This window comes from Mobula hypostoma, chromosome 6, assembly GCF_963921235.1.
Source record: "Mobula hypostoma chromosome 6, sMobHyp1.1, whole genome shotgun sequence".
In the NCBI taxonomy this organism is placed as follows: domain Eukaryota; kingdom Metazoa; phylum Chordata; class Chondrichthyes; order Myliobatiformes; family Myliobatidae; genus Mobula; species Mobula hypostoma.
In genome coordinates this window covers 142658223-142682730 of record NC_086102.1, presented here as the reverse complement: position 1 = coordinate 142682730, position 24508 = coordinate 142658223, and the positions used below count along the sequence as shown (strand labels likewise).

The window sequence follows — 24508 nt, the reverse complement described above, 5'->3', positions numbered from 1 at the left end:
GGAACACTTAGGACCAAAACTATTGTTGATTGCAGAACATTTTAGGTTTTATATGCAGAATCAAAAGGAATGGGAGTCTATTTCAGCGTACATAGCCGAATTGAAGAGATTGTCTGAGCATTGTCAGTTCAGAGACGGGGTTAATCATGCACTGAGAGATCATTTAGTTTGTGGAATCTTACAAGAAAGCATTCAAAAACAATTCCTAACTGAAGCACAGCTAAAATAGCTGTATCAATGGAAACAGCAGACAGAAATGCAATTCAGTTGCAGTAACGAATGAAAATGAGCGTGAACAAAATTACAACATCTAAACAGAAACTGACCTAGTCATATAAGTTGTATTACTGTTGTGGCAGGGGCTCACATACACCAGACCAATGCAGATGTAAAAGATGAAACTTGCAAAAAATACAAAAAAGAGTACGTCAGGCTGACAAAAATAAATGGACTGAACAGGGGGAAAAAGATAAAAAATAAAGTTGGAGCTTATAACTAAGCAGGGAAGTGTGTTGTGTATTTAATATTTTAGTAATATTTGAGTAATCATAATCATGGTTATGTACAAAAGAAATGGAAAGACTAAAGATTAACATCATGGGAATTAGCGAAGTTCATTGGATAGGTGCTGGAAAAAGTCAGATTAGAAATAAAACACTAGTTTATTCTTGTGGAACATCCCATACTAATCAAGTAGGAATTCATATGGATGGAAACATGGCAAAAAGTGTTTTAGGACATTGGGCAATATCAGAAAGAGTGTTCCTTGTTAGATTCAGAGGACAACCATTTGATTTAGCAATTATACAGGTATATGCACCAACAACAGATGGAACAAATGAGGATATAGATAAATTCTATGAAGAGCTTGAACAAGCAAAGAATGGATGCAAATCTCAAGATATTGTTATTGTCATGGGAGATCTAAATGCTAAAGTAGGGCAAGGTGCTGATGGAAATACCATAGGAAAATTTGGACTAGGGGAAAGAAGTGAAAGAGGTGAGAAATGGGTAGAATGGTGCAAGATGAATAATCAGGTCATTATGAATACCTATTTTAATAACCATCCAAGACGCTTGTGGACCTGGAAGTCCAGGTGATAACACCAGAAATCAAATTGACTTTATTACCATAAACCAAAGATTTAGAAAGTCAGTGACTCAATGCAAAACATATCCAGGTGCAGACTGCAATAGTGACCATAACCCAGTAGTATGTCATGTAAAAGTAAAACTTAAAAAACGAAAGAAGCAAAAACCTGAACAATCCCTTGACTACTTACAATTAATTAAAGAAGAAAGCTTAAGACAAAAATTTACAACTGAATTAAGGAATAGATTTCAAAGTCTAGAAATAGAATCTGTTGAAGATGATAGCAATCATGTAGAAATGAAATTTAACTCTCTAAAGGATGCCTTGGTAGAATCAGCAAAGTCAGTGATTCCTAAAAAAGAAAAAAGCACAAAGAATAAATGGATGACAGAAGAAATCAAAAATCTAATGGAAGAAAGCAAATCCTATAGAATACAAGTCCTTAGATAAAAAAAAAGCTAAAAGCTTACGTCAAAAAGCCAAAGAAGAATAGTTAAACCAGGTATGTGAGCAAATAGAAAGAATCCCTATTGCTGATCCAAAAAGGTTGCATCAACAAATCAAGAATATCACTGGTAAAAAGCTCCTCTGTTCTTCAGGTGGATGTTTGAAAGCAAAGGACAGTACCATTATCATGGAAAAAGATGAGATTATGAATAGATGGACTGAGTATATTCAGGAATTGTTGAAGATGATCGAGGCGATAAACCAGAAATTAAGAAAAACATTGAAAGTCCAAGTATTTTAAAATCTGAAGTTCGTAATGCAATAAATAAGATGATGAAAGGAAAGGCAGCAAGTCCTAATGAATTAGTAATAGAACAAATTATCACCCTTGAAGATTATGGAATTGAAAAACTTACTGATTTAATCAATGACATTTATGAGACTGGAATAATACCAAAAGAGATGAAAAATCAGTATTTATCACTCTTCCGAAGAAACCTGGAGCAAAAGAATGTGAATTACATAGGACCATAAGTTTAATGAGTCATATCACCAAGATACTTCTAAGAATTTTGATGACAAGAGCTAAGAGTAAGATACAAGCTGAAACAGGTAAAGAACAATGTGGTTTTGTGAAAGACAAAGGTACAAGAAACACAATATTGACATTAAAGATACTATCAGAACAAGCTATTGAAGTGCAAAAAGATTTGTTTCTTTGTTTTAACGACTACACAAAAGCATTTGATAAAGTGAAGCACAATAAGTCATTTGAAATATTACAGGAAACTCTAGATCTAGATTCAAAAGACCTCCGCCTAATCAGAAATCTGTACTGGGAACAAACTGCCGCTGTAAGAATAGATGGAGAAGTGAGTCAGTTTACAAAAATCAAGAGAGGCAATAGACAAGGGTGTGTTTTCTCCCCATTTATTTAATGTGTACGGTGAGACAATATTACAAAAAATAAGAAACATCTTGGGAATCAAAGTTGGTGGTGAAAACATCAATAATTTCATGCAGATGTCACTGTGTTAATTGCAAGTATGGAGGAAGAAGTATAAAACTTAATTGATATGGTTGTTGAAGAAAGTGCAAAGATGGGTCTATCAATCGCAAAAAGACAGAATGTATGGTGATATCCAAAAAGGAGAATCCTATCTGCAGGCTGAAAATAAACGGGGAAGACATAAAACAAATACAGAACTTTTGGTATTTAGGAAGCTGGGTGACATCAGATGACTTGGACATTAAAAGAAGGATAGGGATGGCAAAAGACACTGTTACGAGAATGAAGAGTATACTGACCAATACTAAACTAGGCATGACAACCCGCCTCACAGTACTGAAATGTTACGTTTATCCAGTTATGTTATATGGCTCAGAATGTTGGGACAATATCTAGTAACATGAGGAAATGAATTGTAGCAGCAGAGATGTGGTTTTTGAGGAGGATGCAAAGAATATCATGGACGAAATGAATATTTAACAAGGATGTCATGAACAGAGAAATAATGTATGAGATCATGAAAAGGCAATGTAACTTCATTGGACATGTGATTAGGAAAGAGGAGTTAGAATGCACAGTAATTATGGGAAAGATTGAAGGGAAGAAAGCAAGAGGAAGGCAAAGATAAATGATATGATGGAGACAGCAGCCAGAGAACTGGAAATGAATACCAATGAATTGATCCACTTGACCCGAAACAGGAGTGTGTGGGCCATGGCAGTCAAAGCTCAAACTGGGCACGGCACCTGATGATGATGTACAAAGTATGTGAATGGCATATATCATCACATTACTACACTATGCATGCACGTCTCAGTTAGAGTAAAAAACAAACGTACACGAGTTACCTCCCATCTCCCATGTTTTGTTTTCAATTAGTTTTCATGTTCTGCTGTTACAAAATATAACAGATATGTCGTCAGATTAAGGAAAGGTGTAAAAGTACTTCTCTTAATATGAACTGGGGCCTTCTTAGTCCAAGTGGTTTCACTGGGGCAGAATTTGTTAGGTGCATCCAGGAGGGATTCTTAAATCAATATGCACATAGCCAACAAGAGGGGCTGTACTAGATCTGGTGTTGGGTAATGAGTCAGGCTAAGTGACGGACCTTTCAGTGGGTGAGCAGTTAAGGAACAGTGTTAAAAGACCAACTACACAGCGTACATGACAAGTATGTTCCAGTCAAAAGGAAGGACAAAGATGGCAAGGAAAGAGAACCTTGGATGTTGAAGGAGGCGATTAATTTAGTCAAGAAGAAAAAGTACGAAAAGCTGAGGAAGCTAGAATCAAACCGAGCCCTTCAGGATTGCAAGAGCCCAGAAAATAACTCAAGAAGGAAACTAGAAAAGCCTTTTGCAAGTAGGATTATAGATAATCCAAAGGCATTCTATACATACATCAGGAGCAAGTGGATAACTAGAGAGAGGGTGGACCACTAAAGGACAAGGGGGAAAGGGAACAGAAACTTTTGTTTGGGTGAAGGATATGGGTGAGATCTGCAGCAAAAGAGTCTCAGGGTTGTATGTGGTGACATGTATGTACCTGGATAATAAATTTTACTTTGACATTTAATAAGCACTTTACATCAGTATTCACCAAGGAGAAGGGTGTCGACGATAGGGTGATCAGTGCACGTCAAGAGTATTTATATGCTAGGACATTTCAAAGGAGACAAGGTAGATTTGGATCCCTTAAGGTGCATTAAGGTGGATAAGTCCCCAGGGCCTAATGCAATATGCCCCAGGTTATTGAGAGGGGCAAGTGAAGAGATTGCTGGGGCCTTGACCAATATCTTTTCTTCCTCTCTAGATTTTTAGCGAAGTGATGAGGGTGACTGATTAGGTAGTGCTGTGGATGTTGTCTACATGGATTTTAGTAAGGCTAAAATCACAAGATCTCTCGTGGGAGGCTCATTCAGATTAAGATGCATGAGATCGATAGTGAATTGGTCACTTGGATTTAGACAACACACATAAAAGTTGCTGGTGAACGCAGCAGGCCAGGCAGCATCTCTAGGAAGAGGTGAAGTCGACTTTTCAAGCCGAGACCCTTCGTCAGGACTACCTTCGAAGGGTCTCAGCCTGAAACATCGACTGCACCTCTTCCTAGAGATGCTGTCTGGCCTGCTGCATTCACCAGCAACTTTTATGTGTGTTGCTTGAATTTCCAGCATCTGCAGAATTCCTGTTACTTGGATTTAGAACTGGCTTTCCCATAGAAGTCAGAGGATGGTCGAAGGGACTTACTCTAGCTGAAGGTCTGTGATTAGTGATGTTCCAAAGGAATCTGCGCAGGGACCTCTGCTGCTCATGATGTATATAAATGACCTGGATGAAAATGTACTGTAGATGGGTGGGTTGGTAAGTCTGCAGATGTTAAAAAGATTTGTGATGCTATGGATAGCATAGATTATAGGAGGATATAGATCAGTTGCGGATATGGGCAGAGAAATAGCAGATTGGAGTTTCGCCTGACCAACTGTGCAGTGTTGCACCTTGGTAGGTCAAATGTAAAAGTACAGCACACTGTTAACGGCAAGACCCTTAACTGTGGGGATGAGCAGAGGGATCTTGAGGTCCAAGTTCATAGCTCCCTGAAAATGGCTACGCAGGTTGATGGGGTGATTAAGGCAGCATTGACATGCTTACTTTTATTAGTTGAGGCACCAAGTTCAAAAACCTGGCAATTGGATTTCCAGGTAGGGGAATGTGACGTCAACCACTAAGACTTAAAAAGAAATTAGGGTTTTTTTGTAAAATGGCTAGCAGCTAAAAACAAAAGTTGTCCAGAGCAACAGAAGGCTTCACATATAAAGCCATGGACAGATGTGGAAGATCAATTGGAATTCACAACTTTGCATCTGGAAGTCCCAAACACAATGGAGTAGAAGTCATCCTAAAAAGTCTAATTAAGCCTAAATAATACTGCATGTGTTACTGTGCTTAGCTCTAAGCTCTGTATATCTGTATTGCTGCATCGTTCCCACCAGAATGCATTATAAATTGACTGGAATAATACTTAAAATTTGAGTTAAATTATTAGGACAAATGATATGAATTGCAATAGCTCTGTATAATTCAGAGCATTAAAAATTTAATCAAATTGTCCCTTAAAGGTATTCCAGATAGCGAGAAACCACCTTCATTGTTTAGGGAATCAAAGTTCAAGGACCGTAAGATCATAAGACATAGGAGCATAATTAGGCCATTCAGCCCATTGAGTTTGCTCCGCAATTTCATCATGGCTGATCGCGGATCCCATTCAACCCTTTACATCCTGCCTTCTCACCACATCCCTTGGTGCCCCGACCAATCAGGAAAATATCAACTTCTGCTTTGAGTATACCCATGGACTTGGCCTCCACTGCAGTCTGTGGCAGAGCATTCCACAGATTCACCACACTTTGGCTAAAAAAAAAATTCCTCCTTACTTCTGTTCTAAAAGGTCGCCCCTCAAAATTGAGGCTGTGCCCTCTATTTCTGGAAACATCCCCCCCGCCCCCAAGAGGAAACATCCTCTCCACATTCACCTCATCAAGTCCTTTCAACATTTGGCAGGTTTCAGTGAGATCTGCACACATTCTTTTAAGTTCCAATTTTAATATTTCAGATCTAATATTTCAGAACTGAAACTGAGAAAAACGTCTTCATTCAAGGATGGTGTAAGTTGATATGTTCATCCACAATGAATTCTAAATTTAAGTGATAGATCAATTTTAACCAACGGATTACAGGGCGAAGATATGTCTTAAGGCGGTATATTGGAGATGACAGATGCAACAGTGGAATTCTGGCAAGAAAACAAACCAGCCTTTCCAATCTCTCCTCAACCTGAACTATTCCGTTCCACTCCACACAGCATCCTGGTGAATTTCCTCTGGGCTCTCTCGGGTACAATTATATCCTTCCTGCTGTTACAAAACATTGGTTTATTGAAATATGGTTCAGATCCAAATATATTCAAGAAAATAGCTTATTTAATGATCAATACAAAGGATTAAACAGGCTTTTATTATTAAAGTAAACTTCTCATAGCCCATCTGTTGGTCCTGGCATCAGCAAATACAAGTGTCCTCAATAACCATCAAATTACTCATGACCAAAAGGGAGGCCTGTGCAGCTAATCAAAGATGCAGTCAGTTCTAAAGCTTTTGTTGGGAATTCCTGGCAACATTGAATGTAAGGGTATCATCTCTGCCATTCCCACTATTCACCCAGTCCAAGGTGAAAACACTTTTATCAATAGCAAAGACCTCCGACAAACAACATTGCCACCAACCCCTATAGGAGCCAGTTTTGAATTCCGAGTCATGCAGCACACAAACAGGCCCTTCAGCCCATCATATCCATGCCAGGGGAAAGCTCAGAAGCTTACGAAGGGAAGATTAGGCCAGAAAATTAAGACAATCAGTGAGTAACACAAGATCCATGGGGTGAGGCTGCAAACTGGACACAAAATTGAGATAGTGGTAGGAAGCAAAGGGTGGTAGCAGACTTTCTTTTCAGACTGCAGAATTTTGACCAATGGTGTGCTACAACAATTAGTACCAGGTCCTCTGTTTTTTCATAACATATCTTTCTGATTTTGATGAGAATGTGGATGCCATGATTAGTGAGCTTGCAGATGACACCAAAATTGGTGGTATAGTGAACAGCGAAGAGGGTTATCCACCAAAAGTATCAACGGATCAACTTAGGAGCCAACAGATCAACTTAGAAGCTGAGTAAGGGGATGACAATTGAATTTACCTCAGACAAGTGAGAAGTGATGCATCTTGGCAAGTTAAACCAGGACAGGACATACACAGTGAATGGTAGGACCCTATTAGGGAGTGTTGATGAATAGGCAAATCTTAGGGTACAAGTACATAGTTTCAGGAATGGCAACACAAGTAAATGGGATGGTGAGGAAGGTACATGGCCTTCATTAGTGAGGCATTAAAAAAATACACAAGCTGGGACATCATGTTACAGTTTGAATACTGTGTGCAGCTCTGGTATCCAAACTATGGGAAGGATGTGATTAAGGGAGACAGGGTGCAGAGGGGGAAAAAATCATCAGAACATTTCCTGAATTGGAGGGCTTGAGTTATCAGGAGAGATTGGATAGGTTAGATCTGTTTTCCCTGGAATGAAGGAAGATGAGAGATGACATGATAGTGGCATATAAAATTAAGAGATATAAATAGGTCAGAGACAGGGTATTTAAAAATAGAGGCAGATTTAAAAGGTGAGAGAGAGGAGGTTCAAAGGTGATGTGAGGGGTGAATACTTCAGATAAAGTCTGGTGGATATTTGGAATGAGCTGTGTCATGCAACAGCCCGATGGTTGAGGCAGAAATAGTAAACATTTGAGAGACAATCTGGACGAGTATTTGAATGAGCAAGGTAAAAGGGGGATATGGAATTAATGCAGGCAAATGTGATTAGTATAGGCAGGCATGCAGGTAAATATTTTCTGCAGAGGACACAGAAGACAGGCACACTGACAGGCATAGGTACAGTGTGCCAAAGGGCGGGTTTCTATGCTGTATAATTCTTTGAATAAGAGAGAGGGGGCTAGAGGAGGGTTTTGATGACACAGGACAAAGTGATAGTTTTAAAAGCTGCAAATACAGGAACAGAAAATGCTAGAGGCAAAGCAATAAGAGAGTTCTTTAAGTGACAGAATGGTATCAGTGTTTGGATTTGGCAAAGGCTCAAATCAGAGGCTACTGGGCATGAAATAGAAAATGAAGCAAAAAGGATGATAAAAATAGGTAGTAGGAAAAATAATGAAGTAGTGAAGAAAATACCCTGTGCAATGGTCACGCAAGACTGGTGATAGATGATGCAGAAGACAGATGTGTATGTATTCCTATGCTGTATCACGAACAAATGATGAAATATACAGGTTTCCCCTGCTATCCGAAAGTAGAGTGTTCCTATGAAACCTTTTGTGCTGAAATGGCGTGAAGCGAAGAAGCAATTACCATTAGTTTATATGGGAACAATTTTTGAGAGTTCCCAGACCCAAAAAATAACCTAACAAATCATAACAAATAACACATAAAACTAAAAATAAATAACACTAACATATAGCAAAAGCAGGAATGATCTGATAAATACATTATTTCTACTTTATATAGGCTGTGTATGTACAGTGTAGTTTCACTTAGCAGAATGAGGAAGATTTAGCCAAAACCGATGCACAGAAAAAAAATCGGCACGTACACGCATGCGCACACACCTGCCCGCGCAAAGCTTCATGGTCATGGTAGTCTTTCTCGGGGTAAATGCAAGTTTAAAAAGTGAAAATCCTCTTCAGATTTCTTTCGGTTAGCAAAAACAGGTACTAATGTAGGCCTTTTGTAAAAGCAAAGTGGCGTAAAGCAAAGTTTCGTAAAGCGGGGATACCTGTACTGCTAATCTAAAAGATTCCAGATTAGTGTTGGTTAAGGATATCAAGGTCTAATGAGAGGAAAGCAAATAAATAAATTGTTAGCCTGTTGGTGATCAAAGAGATTGTAACAACTTGGTTGAATTAAACTGAAGCAAATTTTAACCTCGACCTCTACAGATACATTAGAAGTCAATGAACACGATAACTTGTAGTAATAGATATCAAAATACTTTAGGCTATGCAACAATACAATGGGATTCACACCAAATTTGACAATATAAAATTACATTTAGTTACTCGCATGAATGTATTTTGCAAAACAATTTTGTTTTACAAAACGTCATTTAAAAAAGAATGCTCATACTGGCTGTTCGACTGCCAAGCAGAAACGAGAATACGTAGATGTTACAAAGGAATAATGAGAGAAGAAATTGCAAGTATGAAACAAGTTGTACCATTGGCTTGGGTAAACCAGTACCCAACGGTGCAAAAAAAAAAAAAAAAAATCAAATTCAAGTACTTAAAAACAAATCAATCCTTGATACTTTCTTGTTTAAAATAAATTCAATTTTACAACATGACAAAAAAATACTCTAGAACAGAACTGAATACTGCTTTCCACTGCACAACTTTACTGAATGCACAATGACATTTTGCAAGCCTTCCATCTGTTCAAATTATACTAACTGTAGTCGCCCACACATTTCCTTCAAACATTTTATCATTCTTAACTATTCATGTTGCCAATTTAAATTTTATTAAGCTATCTGAAAACAGCTATTAATGCAACATCGCAATATATATGTATGTGCACGTCACCTTCTTGCTAAAGCAAGTTTCAACAATGAAAATATACATCGGAATATTGGGCTCAAACAAAGAAAATGTATTTTAGCACCCTTCATCTATAGCAAACTGAAAGCACCACACATTGACAGATTATCTAACCATTATTCCCTTTATGTAAACTTGGTACATGCAAGTTAACTGTCCAAACTTCAAAAGTAGTCCAGTGGTTTGTGAGCTTTCAGGGCAATAGACAAAAAGGGAAGAGTGTGTCATGAAGAAGCGTGTTACAAAAGGCTCTGTATAAATGCAATGTTCTATAAATGGTGCAAACCAACTCTGAATAGGTTTTTGCATCCATCACTTCAATATTGCAGAGAAAGAACAGTCAAGATCCTGATCCCATCAGAATTTCACAGATTTTGAATCGAAATTTCAACGTAAAATCATATTCAAGAAGTCTTGAAACATTCAAAAACAATAAAATAACAAAATCACCTGGAATTAACAATCAATAACATGATACTTTCACACAATATTCTAAAAGCATTAAACAACTCTGCTGGTTCTACAATGTGAATATTAGATTCTATTTTTAAACCTCTTTAGTCCTAGAGTACCTACAAGATACACAACTATCCTCCCAACGAAAAGCAGATCATATTTGGGTAGACATGGAATCGATTCATGCTATTAATTAAAGCACTTCCTTGAAACTTAAAACAATTACACTCTGTCCTACACATCCGTAATGATGAACTATAGCTAATAAAAGAATCAATGCCCAAATTGTCAGGATCACATTTCTGGTGTTAGGATTCCAGAAATCTCTATCTGGAAGGCTTTGATAACATGAAATTGGGAAAAGTAAATGAAGTCTTGGATTGGTCTCAAACCAATGAAGAGAAACAGTAAATAAAGTAGTGATAAGGTGAACAAGAACAACATGAATTTATAAACTTATACATTTACCAACAGAACAAAGCACTTACACATTGCAAAGGAAATCAATGTGACAAAATGATTGGTACAAACCAAAGGAGACATGAGCAGATGCAACAAAAATACTAAAGCATGGACCAAGTTTTTGGTGTCTAGGAGAAGGAAAGAAAGTACAAGAGTTTAACCGAAGCCATAGCTAACAATAGGGAGATGAAAATAGATGGGATTGCAGAGAACTCTGAATGTACCAGGTGCAGTTTACTTCAATATTAATACACAATTGATCTAGTTTTTTTCTTTGATCACAGAACTTCCCATTAAGGTGCTTGGCAGCATGGACTGGGCAGTATAACTGAAAAAAAAAGTGAATGCTAGACAACTCTTTTGATTAAAAAAACCAGCTTTATCTTGCATTTGTATTCCTGACATACATGTACCTGACAGAACTTTAAAATAAGTAATTTACCCTTCATGCATGTGGGTGTGTTGGGAAGCTGGTGTGAATCCCATATTGCTGTGAAATAGTTGGTGGTTCCTTTCGCTACAGGGCTCAGTATGAAGACAATCCCATAAGGCTAACTTGCTCTGTGCTGAGATGTAGGGCTCAAGAGCTGCACCCAGGCTGACGCAACGAACATTGGCAGTATCTGCTTCATGTACTGACACGAGTGCCTGGAGCCTTCAGTTTGTCTCATTACCGTCTGCTGGATGTAATAGAAACTGTTTTATGCCACTTACTTTAAAATCTGGTTGCATAGCTTTCCCCAAAAGTGCAGATTCCTCTAGAGTAAAAAGCTCAATATTGGTCATGCTCAACAGTGGTTGCTAGCCCTCGAGCTCATTACTGGTTTCATACATCTTACAGTACTGGAATGTTAAGGTGCAGAATGATTCAAGTCACTTCCTTTTTTTTTCTAGACAGCTTCATGTTTATCCAGTTTTGCTTTAAAGTCATCCAAGCCATATAATATTTCATAACCTCCCCAACTTATACTACTCAACTGGAAAATTCCAAATGTCATACCTTTTTTAAGAAGGGAGGGAGGCAGACGAAAGGAAAGTATAGGCTGTTAGCCTGGCTTCAGTGGTTGGGAAGACATTGATGTCCATTACCAAGAAGGAGGTTTTGGAGTACTTGGAAGCACATGATAAAGTAGGCCAAAGTCGACATGGTTTCCTTAAGCAGAAATCATGCCAGGCAAATTTGTTGGAATGCTTTGAGGAAATAACAGGCAAGATAGACGAAGGAGAGTCAATGGATGCTGTTTCCTAGGATTTTCAGAAGGCATTCATCAACGTGGTGCACATGAAACTTAGACCATAAGGCATAGGAGTAGAATTAGGTCATCTGGCCCATCAAGTCTGCTCTGCCATTCAATCATGGCTGATCCTTCTTTTTTTCCCCGTCTCCTCCTCAACCCTAGTTTCCGGCCTTCTCCCCATAACCTTTGATGCCATGTCCAATCAAAAACCAATCAATCTCTGCCTTAAAGACACCTAATGACCTGGCCTCCACAGCTGCATGTGGCAACAAATTCCACAAATTCACCACCCTTTGGCTAAAGAAATTTCTCCGCATCTCTGTTTTGAAAGGGTGCCCCTCTATCCTGAGGCTGTGCCCTCTTGTCGTAGACTCTCCCACCATGGGAAACATGCTTTCCACATCTACTTTGTCTAGGCCTTTCAACATCCGAAAGGTTTCAATGAGATTCCCCCTCATCCTTCTGAATTCTAGCGAGTACAGACCCAGAGCCATCAAACGTTCCTTGTATGATAACACTTTCATTCCTGGAATCATCCTTGTGAACCTCCTCTGGACCCTCTCCAATGCCAGCACATCTTTTCTAACGAGGGGCCCAAAACTGTTCACAATACTCAAGGTGAGTTCTCACCAGTGCCTTATAAAGCCTCAGCATCAGATCCTTGCTCTTGTATTCTAGACCTCTTGAAATGAATGACAACATGGCATTTGCCCTCTTCACCACCAACTCAACCTGCAAGTTAACCTTTAGGGTGTTCTACACGAGAACTCCCAAGTCCCTCTGCAACTCAGATTCCTAGATTTTCTCCCCGTTTAGAAAATAGTCCGCACATTTATTTCTATTACCAAAGGGCATGACCGTGTATTTTCCAACACTGTATTTAATTTGCCACTTTCTTGCCCATTCTCTTAATCTGTCTATTCCATCATCTAAATCATTTATATACAGCATAAAAAGAAGTGGTCCCAACACCAATGGAACACCACTAGTCACTGGCAGCCAACCAGAAAAGGATCCTTTTATTCCTACTTGCTGCTTTCTACCAATCAGCCAATGCTCTAACCATGTTAGTAACTTTCCTGTAATACCATGGGCTCTTAAGCAGCCTTATGAAACTTCTTAAACCAGAGCCCATGGTATTACAGGAAACGTACTGGCATGGATAGAAGATTGGCTGACTGGCAGGAAACAAAGAGTGGGAATAAAGGCGGGGGGGCGGAGAAGAGGCCTTTCTGGTTGGCTGCCAGTGACAAGTGGTGTTCCATAGGGGTTGGTATTGGGACCGCTTCTTTTCACATTATATCAACGATTTGGATGATGGCGTTGCAGACAATATAAACATAGGTGGAGGGACGAGCAGTGCTGAGGAAGCAAGGAGACAGCAGAAGGACTTAGATTACAGAATGGGAAAAGTGGCAGATGGAATATAGTGCAGGGAAGTGTTTGGTCATGCACTTTGGGAGAAGGATAAAGGCGTAGACTATTTTCTAAACATGGAGAAAATTCAAAAATCCAAGGTGCAAAGGGATTTGAGTCCTTTACAGGATTCCCTCAAAGTCAACTTGTAGGTTGAGTTAGTATTGAGGAAGGCAAATACAATGTTGGCATTCATTTTGAGAGCACTAGAATATACGAACAAGAATACGATGGTGTGGCTTTACAAGACGTGGGTCAGATTACACGAGTATTGTGAGCAGCTTTCAGCCACTTATTTCAGAAAAGATGTGCTGTCATTGGAGAGAGTCCAGAGGAGGTCCAGGAAAATGATTCCACGAATGAAGGGGTTAATGTATGTGGAGCGGTTGATGGCTCTGGGTCTGTACTTGCTGGACATTCGAAGAATGAAGGTGGGGTCTCAATGCAACCTTCTGAATATTGGAAAACTGAGAGAGTGGAAGTGAAGAGAATGTTTCCTATAGTTGAGAGTCTGGGGCCAGACAGCACAGCCTCAGAGTAGATGGATGTCCACTTAGAACAGAGATGAGAAGAATTTTTTTTTTTTTTTTTTTATAAAGTCAGAGGGTGGTGAATCTGTGGAATTCATTGCCACAGGTGGCTGTGGAAGCCAAGTTCTGAGTATATTTAAAGCAGAGGTTGATAGGTTCTTGGTTAGTCAGTTAATCAGAAGGTTATGGGGTAAAAGGCAGGAGAATGCAGTCAAAGGAGATAATACATCAGCCTTGACAGAATTGCGGAGCAGACTTGATGGGCCAAGTGGAATAATCTGCTCCTATGTTTATGGTCTTATTGAAAAATTCTCCAGTCGTCACCAAATATCGATGCACCTCATTTTAAGAAGGGAAGATCAGAGGAAGCAGCTGAAGATGATTTGAGTCGAGGTTACTTCATCGAGGAGCTCCCAGAACAATACCCTGGATCCGAGATGACCAACATCCACAACACTTTAAGTATATTCTGTCTCGTTATCAAGATGAGTCACTCTCATTTCACCTGTGGAGCTCAGTTCTTTTATCCATGTTTGAATAAGGGCTGTAATCAGGTCTGGTGTTGATGACTCCTGCCATCCTTTCTGCTAATGATTGGGAGCAGATTAACAGACTTGGACTTCTGTCCACACAAGTCCAACTCGGCATTATAACTGTATGAAAGCAACTTAGCTGGATAATTCTGGAGCATGTCTTCATGTTGTTGTTTGGCCTCATTGGCTGCTGCATCCCGTGATCTCACCATTTACTTATATCACATACTAATCAAAATGTCTGAAGAATGAATACTGTGATGCTGGAGGAAACAAAGGTGAATCATCTATTCAGTGCTTCTGGTCCAAGGTGATTGTAAATACCTCAGCATTTATATGCTCAAAAAAAGGAGGTTGCAATCCTCCCATTGCACTCCTTTTTGCTCAAGAGAATAATTTGTCAGACTTCAATAGTCGCCCCCACACCCCGGAGGTAAACAGACAGAACAAAGCTGCTGTTTAATCAGTGTTCAGAAATATAGCTTGATTTGCATAACTTCCAAGTAGGCCGAGTGAGTTAAACTTCAGTTAAATGGGCCCAGATGGAACTGTCACCACCATCATGATCTTTTATCAACAGGTGTGTTGAAGACTGTATAGCATAAAGGACAATCCAAGTGTTTTCGAAGCCATGAATGAACAGGGAAATCTACTCTCTACTGAAGTCTAAACTGCTGCATAAAAATCAGATGACCTGACCTTTACAAGAGGTCAAGATACAACCTCCGTGAAGCTATCAGAGTTACCAAGAAACAATATCAATTCAAAATAGAGTCCCAAACCATCAGTTGTGGCAGGGCTTACATGCTATAACAGGCTACAAAATAAAGTCAAGCAGCTTCACCAACAGCATAATTGCTTCTCGGTGAGCTAAACACATTCTATGCATAATTTGAGCAGAAGGGGATTGATATATTACCTCCTACCATGACAGCTTCCAATGCACCTGAAGCCACAGTCACAATTGTGGACACAAGATTGGTCTGCTGGAACTCCATGGCATCCCTAGCTGTGTCTTTAGATCTTGTCCAGATCAGCTGGGGGGAGTATTTGCGAATATTTTCACCTCTTCCTGTATCAATTTAATGTTCCACATGCTTTATGAAGACCACTATAATTCGGTACTTAAGAAAAGCAAGGTAACATGCTTTAACAACTACCACTCAATGGCTCTGACATCCACCATCATAAAGTGCTTCAGGATGTTGGTCTTGCAGGCATCATCTCCTGCTCCTCTGACAACCTCAACCCACTGCAGTCTGCCTACTGCCGAAACAGGTCTACCGCAGATGTCATCTCCCTGGCCCTACACTCATTTCTGGGGTACCTGGACTGTAAAGACACCTACATTAGACTATTATTTATTGACTATAGCTCTGATTTCATTACTATAATTCCAAGCAAACATCACCAAACTCCAAGACCTGGGAGTCAACAATTCCCCCTGCAACTGGATGCTTGACTTCCTGACTAACAGACTACAATCAGTAAGGATAGGCTACACCACCACCACAATTATTCTCAGCACTGGTGCTCCAGAAGGTTGCCTCCTCAGTCCCCTGCTCTACTCTCTGTACGTTCACGACAGTGTGGACAGATTCTTCGCTAACTCAAGCTAGAAGTTTGCAGATGATACCACTTTACGGATCCATATCTCAAATAATTGCAAGTCAGAGTATGGAGGGAGATAGAGAGCTTAGTAATATGGCGTCACGGCAACCTTTTGTTCAATGCCAGTAACACAAAGAGCTAGTCATTGTCTTTGAAGGTGGCGGGGTGGGAAGGGAGGTAAATGCACATACTCCTGTTTACATTAATAGTGCTGAGATTGAAAGGGTTGAGAGTTTCAAGTTCCAAAGACTGAACATCAACCTGTCTTGGTCCAACCACATGGCCAAGAAAGCCCATCAACACCTCTTCCTCAAGAGCTAAAGAAATTTGGCATGACCCTGTCGACCCTTACCCATTAAAAAAAAAATTAATGCACCACAGAAAGCATCCCATCCGGATGCATAATGGCTTGGTATGGCAACTGCTCTCCCTGTGAGTGCAAGAAACTGCAGGAAGTTAAGGACATCACGGAAAGCAGGCTTGCCTCCATGGACTCTGTCTATACTTCCCACTGCCTCAGTAAGGCAGCCAGCAGTTGAGTCAAAGATCCCATCCACCTCGGTCACTTTCTTCTCTCCTCTCTCATTAGCCAGAAGATACAAAAGCCTGAAAGCACAAAGCACCAGGCACAAGGACAGCCTTTATCCCAATGTCATAATAATATTGAATGGTTCCCTAGTATGATAAAAGTGGACTCTTGACCTTACAATCTACCTCATTATAATCTTCCCCCTTAGTATCTACCTGCACTTTCTCTGTAGCTGTTACATTTTATTCTGTGTTCTGTTATTATTTTATTTTGTACTGCCTCAATGTGTAATGAATTGATCCGTATGAACAGCATGTCAGCTTTTTACTGTATCTCGCAATATGTGACAATAATAAATCAATGCCCAATTCCAAATGCTGCCTAAAACTATGAAAGGAACATTTTCACATATTTCTACCTTGACTGATATTAGGTCATTTCAGATAAAGGCCTTATAGAATATCACAGCAAGTAGTAAAATTAATACATCCCACAATTTTAGACGTGGGTCTTGAATTTCTGTTATTAATCTTTTTTTCCCCAAATATGAGAAATCTCTAAAATTAAAACACATCAATACAAACTGAAAAGATTAGTTATATCTTGGAAAAAATCAGGTACAAATTCATTTCTCTGTGTTTCTAGTTTTATTTGTAATCAGACTTCTTACAATTTTTGCCTAACTGACATTTTAATCAAGATTATACTTACATTCTGTGTACTGCTGTAGTTGAGCAAACTCTGCTGGACTTAGGATAACCCACATCCCATCACACATTTTTTAAAGATCCGCTTAGCCCAAGTTCTTACTCATGAAGAGAGCACGACAAATCCTGATGTGCTTCTAGAAAAGTATGGTTGCAGAAGGCATCCTCTTTTCAAGCAGACAGAGGCACTTCTGATGCTTTTAGTTCAGCTGATGTCTGTTTGCATTTGATTGTAAACCCAGTCAAATACACATCGCTTTCCAAGGAAACCTCTTGTTAAACCATTCTTAGTTTCTCTTATGAACTGTTCCATTAATAGAATCTGTCGAGTGAAATCCATTCATATTCTTGATGGGCGAGTCACAGAACTTTACTCAAATCTACAAAACACAAAAAGTATAATCAAAGGCAAGCAAATCCACACAATTGGACTAATCTCAGAATTTTATTGGTTATAATGACAAGACATTATAGCAACGTGTATTCAGTTGGCTTTTTTTCTAGCAATCACAACTCAAAATATATTTGTAAAATGAGAGAGGAATATATCAGTTTATGAGGGAAATAAGTGCTTCAGAACTGAACGGAATACAAAACTGTTAGTGATTTTACTTTACTAGATTAAATAAATACAAATTTTGATTCTCGTCACAAACCCCGCCAATGTCCAAATCACAAAGTAAAAAGAAAATGGAAGTGAGGGAAAAAATGTGAAGGCTAATGTGGCATTTAAAAAAATCTGAAAGTATAGCATTGAAACAGACCTTTTCCCTTACAAAAACTTTGGTCAAGCTCCTTACAAGCTCCTCCAAATGCATTTTAAGCTCACCTGATCTTTTCACCTTCAATCTCTTACCCAAATGACATTTAGGCCATTCAGTCAACCACTTAATTTTGTAAAATGTGCATATTCTGTTTTGAGACCATGAAATGACATCGAATGCCATACCAAAAAACTAACACAGACGGAAGTATGAAATTCCGGTGGGGCCGGGGAGAAGAAACAGATAAAATGTAAGATACTACTTGGGTGATACTTGGGCACGGTCATCATCAGTTCTGGGCTCAAATGGAGTTGGTCAGCAAAGCAGTGAAAAACTTCTCTCCTTCAATTGACTACATCATAACAATTACACCAAACCAGGCTGGAAGGCATCAAGTAAAGAGTGATTTATGACAATGATAAACACATTATCCCATCTCCCGGACCAGATGGAATGCACCCTCGTGTTCTGAAGGAAGTAGCTGTGGAGATTGCGGAGGCATTAGCCATGGTCTTTCAAAAGTCGATAGATTCTGGCATGGTTCCGGAGGATTGGAAGATTGCAAATGTCACTCCGCTATTTAAGAAGGGGGCAAGGAAGCAAAAAGGAAATTATAGACCTGTTAGCTTGACGTCGGTGGTTGGGAAGTTGTTGGAGTCAATTGTCAAGGATGAGGTTACAGAGTACCTGGAGGCATATGACAAGATGGGCAGAACTCAGCATGGATTCCTTAAAGGAAAATCCTGCCTGACAAACCTATTACAATTTTTTGAGGAAATTACCAGTAGGCTAGACAAGGGAGATGCAGTGGATGTTGTATATTTGGATTTTCAGAAGGCCTTTGACAAGGTGCCACACATGAGGCTACTTAACAAGATAAGAGCCCATGGAATTACGGGAAAGTTACATACGTGGATAGGGCGTTGGCTGATTGGCAGGAAACAGAGAGTAGGAATAAAGGGATCCTACTCTGGTTGGCTGCCGGTTACCAGTGTTCCACAGGGGTCTGTGTTGGGGCCGCTTCTTTTTTACATTGTTCATCAACAATTTGGATTATGGAATAGATGGCTTTGTGGCTAAGTTTGCTGACGATACGAAGATAGGTGGAGGGGCCGGTAGTGCTGAGGAAACGGAGAGTCTGCAGAGAGACTTGGATAGATTGGAAGAATGGGCAAAGAAGTGGCAAATGAAATACAATGTTGGAAAGTGTATGGTTATGCACTTTGGCAGAAGAAATGTTGGAAAGTGTATGGTTATGCACTTTGGCAGACTATTATTTAAATGGGGAGAGAATTCAAAGTTCTGAGATGCAATGGGACTTGGGAGTCCTTGTACAGGATACCCTTAAGGTTAACCTCCAGGTTGAGTCGGTAGTGAAGGTGGCGAATGCAATGTTGGCATTCATTTCTAGAGGAATAGAGTATAGGAGCAGGGATGTGATGTTGAGGCTCTATAAGGCGCTGGTGAGACCTCACTTGGAGTACTGTGGGCAGTTTTGGTCTCCTTATTTGAGAAAGGATGTGCTGACGTTGGAGAGGGTACAGAGAAGATTCACCAGAATGATTCCAGAAATGAGAAGGTTAACATATGAGGAACGTTTATCCGCTCTTGGACTGTATTCCTTGGAGTTTAGAAGAATGAGGGGAGATCTCACAGAAACATTTCGAATGTTGAAAGGCATGGACAGAGTGGATGTGGCAAAATTGTTTTCCATGATGGGGGAGTCTAGTACGAGAGGGCATGACTTAAGGATTGAAGGGCGCCCATTCAGAACAGAAATGCGAAGAAATGTTTTTAGTCAGAGAGTGGTGAATCTATGGAATTTGTTGCCACGGGCAGCAGTGGAGGCCAAGTCATTGAGTGTATTTGAGGCAGAGACTGATAGGTATCCGAGTAGCCAGGGCATCAAAGGTTATGGTGATAAGGCGGGGGAGAATGGATCAGCCCATGATAAAATGGCGGAGCAGACTCAACGGGCCAAATGGCTGACTTCCGCTCTTTTGTCTTATGGTCTTATTATTCGCTCAAAAACTAAGAGGCTCACTGAGCCATTCCAGAGGAGAGCTTAGAGTCAACCATACCACATAAGGTTTGGATTCTGTTATACATCATTCTTACCCTGACAAGTTTAGCTTCCCATAATAATTTAGTGGAACAAATAATTTCATAAATGGCAAGTGGAGGCATCATGATAATAATAAATGATACAGTGATATAAATGATACAAATTTTTAAGATACCTATCGTTTATTCAATGAAGTTAATTTAAATTACCCAGAAGTCTTGGCAGGATTGGAATCATCTAGATGCCAAGGTTATCTAGACTCCAAAGCCTAATGTGTTCCCTAAATGAGGTGTGGTGTCAAAGGACAAACGACAGATCGAGGATTTGGGAATATGGAGAATTGGTGCAAAGAAGGAGACAAGACCAACACAGTGTATCCAGCGTCATACTGAACGGCAGCAAAGGCTTGAGGGGCTCAGTGGCCTAATCCTGCTCTTATTCTCTGGTGACAGGGTGACAGAAGAACAAACAGAGTGTTCCAAGGGGAAAGCAGATTGCAAATGTTGACAAGGTACTAGGGAAAATGATTTGCCAAAGAAGTAAAAACTGTAGGATGAACGGGAAGGAACATTGTTGTACATTGTTGGCAGCAATGAGTTGGAGGTTAAGCAAAGGAAATGGAGGTGAACAGTGACTGCCACTAATAACAGCTTAAGGAAACCCCAACAAAAGGGGTGTGGACATTTTCAATATGACTACTCCAGTTCTTCCAAAAAAAAGTTATTTGCATGTTATTGGAACACTGGCATCCATATGTACGTGTTCATGCTCCTTTTCAGGGTACATGTAACAGGCATTAAAGTAAATAACATTAAGAAATATAGTCAAGTTTACTCTGGGAATGGAAAAAGCTATTGTAAAAATTGGAATCAAAGAACAAGTGAACGAGACATACAAGGCAAATTTTAAAGGGCAGGGTTAAATCTAGCCTTTGTTGAGTGAGAAAGCTAAAATTATATGCGCTGGTATTTTCAACATCAAGACAAGTTTAACAAACTGCACGTTATAATGCACGGCATGTGGCAGATCGAAACTAAAACCACAACCTATTCTAGACAGAACTTTGTGCTCCAATTACCACTTCCCATCCATGTAGGTACAGCAACAGCCCACCCCAACTGTGCACTGAATTGTAAATTGACTCGTGCTCCTTCCCATCTTCTGTGTGCTCCTCCTTTTATCAATATTGATAGGGAATTTGTTTTGCCCCTTATGACACATGCAATACAATTTTTTTTTAAATTTATTTGATTTCGAGAATTACTTTTCGAGCATTACTTTTAATGGCAAAGTTTATTGGCAATCCTCAATTGCCCTGAGAAGGCTCTGGAAAAATACACATTTTAAAACACTGCTGCAGTCCTTCCAGTTAAGGCACTCCCAGCAATATTGGATAAAGAATGTCATGATTTAGACAACAACAGAATGAATGGCTTTAAAAATGTAAAATTAAATGAATCTTGGATCAATTTCCCCACTGTTAAACAATGCTTCACCTGAAAATTTCATTTGGTCGGGGTCAAGACAGAATAGTTAGTCATGCTATTATTTGCATTTTAAATGACAACAAAAGTATTCTCAATATTTTCTTCAAACCGCTTTTGCTGTTTCCAAAATTGCAGAGGAAGCTACAGCATTTGTAGGTGGTCCAGAGAGAGTGGAGATAACACTTGTCACAATATTGCTGAACTTTTTTTTTAAGCAGTGGAACTATCAGCAGTCTCTAAAGTCAGGTAATTTTGTGCATTTATGTAAATAAGCAATTATTAGCAGAATTTTGAATTGAAAAATATCACTGACACAATTTGGCAATTAAATAGATGATTGATGATGTATGGAGGGGGTATGGAGTCCCAAGTGTGGAAGGGATGAAAGCAATTCCTTTTCTGCCTCTTTACCCAGACTTGGGCCAAAAGTAAACATATCAGTAAAACACCACTGAAGTCTCATACCGAAAAATATATCAGAAGACAAGGGTCAGAGCAGATATAGAAAAGTACGATGATGTATTTTATATGCTAGATACTTTCCCCTCAGTCTAAGGAAATAAAATCAATTGAAACAATATCTGTCCCTAATTTCAATACATTTTAGTGTCCTGGTACACGTGTACAAGGCTATGAAGTTTTATTTAATTGAAAATATTTTCAAGGTCTTATCTGACATTCATTACACAAAGGGGACCACAGAAATGAGAATTTATTTAAAAGCACACTTAGGTTTCCTATATTGTTCATTAGTTGCTGACCCTCAAAAAAACATTCTTCTGCAGCTCAAGACCAGCCCAAGGATTATATAGCACAGTTTCATTTTTGAACTATTTCTGGGTTTCTATTGTCAACGGAAGTACCATCAGGTAGGAGCAGGAAAATTGGTGATACTCTGATATCCCATTGCTCCATGGTGTCACAACGAATGTGATTTGTATATTAATGATATAACTAATTTGCACAGGTGCATTGGCCAAAGCTCCAAAGATAACCAACCGGTTTTGCACAGGAAACCTCACTATAGCTGGATGTTATGAAATGGAGAACTGTATAGACTGGTAAGGTCACATAAATCGTAACTAAGTGCAACTTGTTTGCCTAAGAAACATACAGAAGTATCAAAGCAGCAATTTAAAAGATATTCAATCTGAGCATCTTCTCCCCACAAAAGGTCAGAATTCAACTGTAGCTTTCATTCAAGCAGTAGCAAAGTCAAAGCTATGAAAAGCTTAAGATTGATCGCTTTATATATTTTTTTCCACTTCAAGGTGGCTTTTGAACATTGTTATTCAACAAAATCTCATTTTCAGTTACTAAACTAACTTTTACACAAAAGAATTAACTTCTAGTTTTTAAATAAGATGCAATTAAATCAATAATGTTCACAATATATAGCAGAACAAGCCATCTATTGCCACCCCACCAGCTTTTATACTACTCTGGGTATTTTCATCTCACATTATCCAGTAACATCACTGCCACAAATAAATGCATTTTTCTATAGTCAATGCACCGTCCGTCCAGCTTTTAAGACACAGAGTGTAGTACTGACTTTAAAATATTGGCAGCCCACAATATATCAAAAACATTAGAAGAGACTCATCAGGGTTAATTTTAATTAGTAAGTTTTTCATTTAAATTTGACAATGAGTATGTCAGGTTCATTGAGCTTCACATTTTTGGAATGTTTTCTTTGCCAATGGCACATGATAAACCACTCTGAACATTATTATGTTGCCTCTCAGGGAAGGATGGACTGTAAGAGACCTACCGACAAAGTTTCAGAGTGAAGTTGCTGGGTAGGGATAGACACACAAAGCACTAAATTACATATGGAGTTGGGAACTGTCGGCAGACAAAATTCAGAACCTTAAGATTGGCCTGCAGGGCTTGCATGCTCTGAACTACAACTTTATTTATTTATTTATTTAACTTGACAACACAAGTCCCACCAATTCTGATATTGTAAAATTCAGAAGAAATTTTGATAAAACTTCCAGTAAACTGATTGCCTTGCTGATGTTCAGGGAGTAAACTTGTTAGTTTATAATAATTTTTTTAACTTGGGTTATTTGTTGTATTTTTTTTTCCCCCCACGGTAACACGTTGAAGCTGCACCCTCTCTAACATGCTGGTGGAGGGAGTTTTATTTGGGTTTTCAGCGCTGGAAATAGTTACATTCGGACACGTCTCATTAGCATGGCAGCAGTATGGTCGCACTGATTATTCCAGGGACCAGCTGATTGCGATTATGCCGGCCAGTTTAGCGAACAGAGTGGCGGACACCCCGGCTGAAATCTGGAGGAAAACACAGAGGATGTAGAGGGGGATCAAAAAGGCGAGGGAAGAGGACCGGGTCGAGAGAACAGAGGCTTATGGAGAAGAGAAGTTATAAGACGTGTCCCCCCTCTCTCATTATGGGCAATGTGAGATCGCTGGGTAATAAAATGGACGAGTTGACGGAGCTTGTCAGGAGTCAGAGAACATTTCGGGAGAGCAGTGTTATGTGTTTTACCGAAACTTGGCTGCACGAGGACATACCCGATCAAAACGTTTCCATAGAGGGCTTCCAGACCATTCGGGCTGACCGGAATCGCACTGAGAGTGGTAAGCGTAAAGGAGGGGGGCTTGCTGTTCTGGTAAACAACAGATGGTACAATCCTGGTCATATTACGATCAAGGAACGCGTTTGTAGCCCGGATATTGAACTTTTTGCTGTTGGATTTCAGCCATATTATTTGCCAAGGGAAATCTCACATGCAATTGTGGTTGTTGTGTACATCCCTCCCTCTGCCAACCCGACGTCGGCGTGTAACATCATTTACACCGTCACAGCCAGATTACAAACCCAGCACCCGAGTGCCCTTATTACCATCTCAGGTTACCATGGCTAGAACACTGCCCAACTTCACGCAGTATGTGAGCTGTACAACCAGAGGGGAG

The 24508-nt window shown here is 39.6% G+C and overlaps 1 protein-coding gene and 1 long non-coding RNA gene across 5 annotated transcripts in view; one reads left to right on the top strand and one right to left on the bottom strand.

Annotated features, from left to right (window-relative positions):
• Positions 1 to 24508, bottom strand: part of LOC134348459 (diacylglycerol kinase beta) — a 579084-nt gene that overhangs the window by 485710 nt on the left and 68866 nt on the right. For all 4 annotated transcript variants that reach the window (XM_063051878.1, XM_063051881.1, XM_063051880.1 and 1 more), the window contains exon 2: positions 17251 to 17626. In XM_063051878.1, coding sequence (XP_062907948.1) covers positions 17251 to 17317 — 67 coding nt within the window. In that variant the 5' untranslated portion in view covers positions 17318 to 17626. The remainder of the gene's footprint in view (positions 1 to 17250; positions 17627 to 24508) is intronic.
• LOC134348460 (uncharacterized) overlaps positions 1 to 24508 on the top strand; it is a 60725-nt gene that overhangs the window by 1107 nt on the left and 35110 nt on the right. The gene's annotated exons all lie outside the window — the stretch shown is intronic.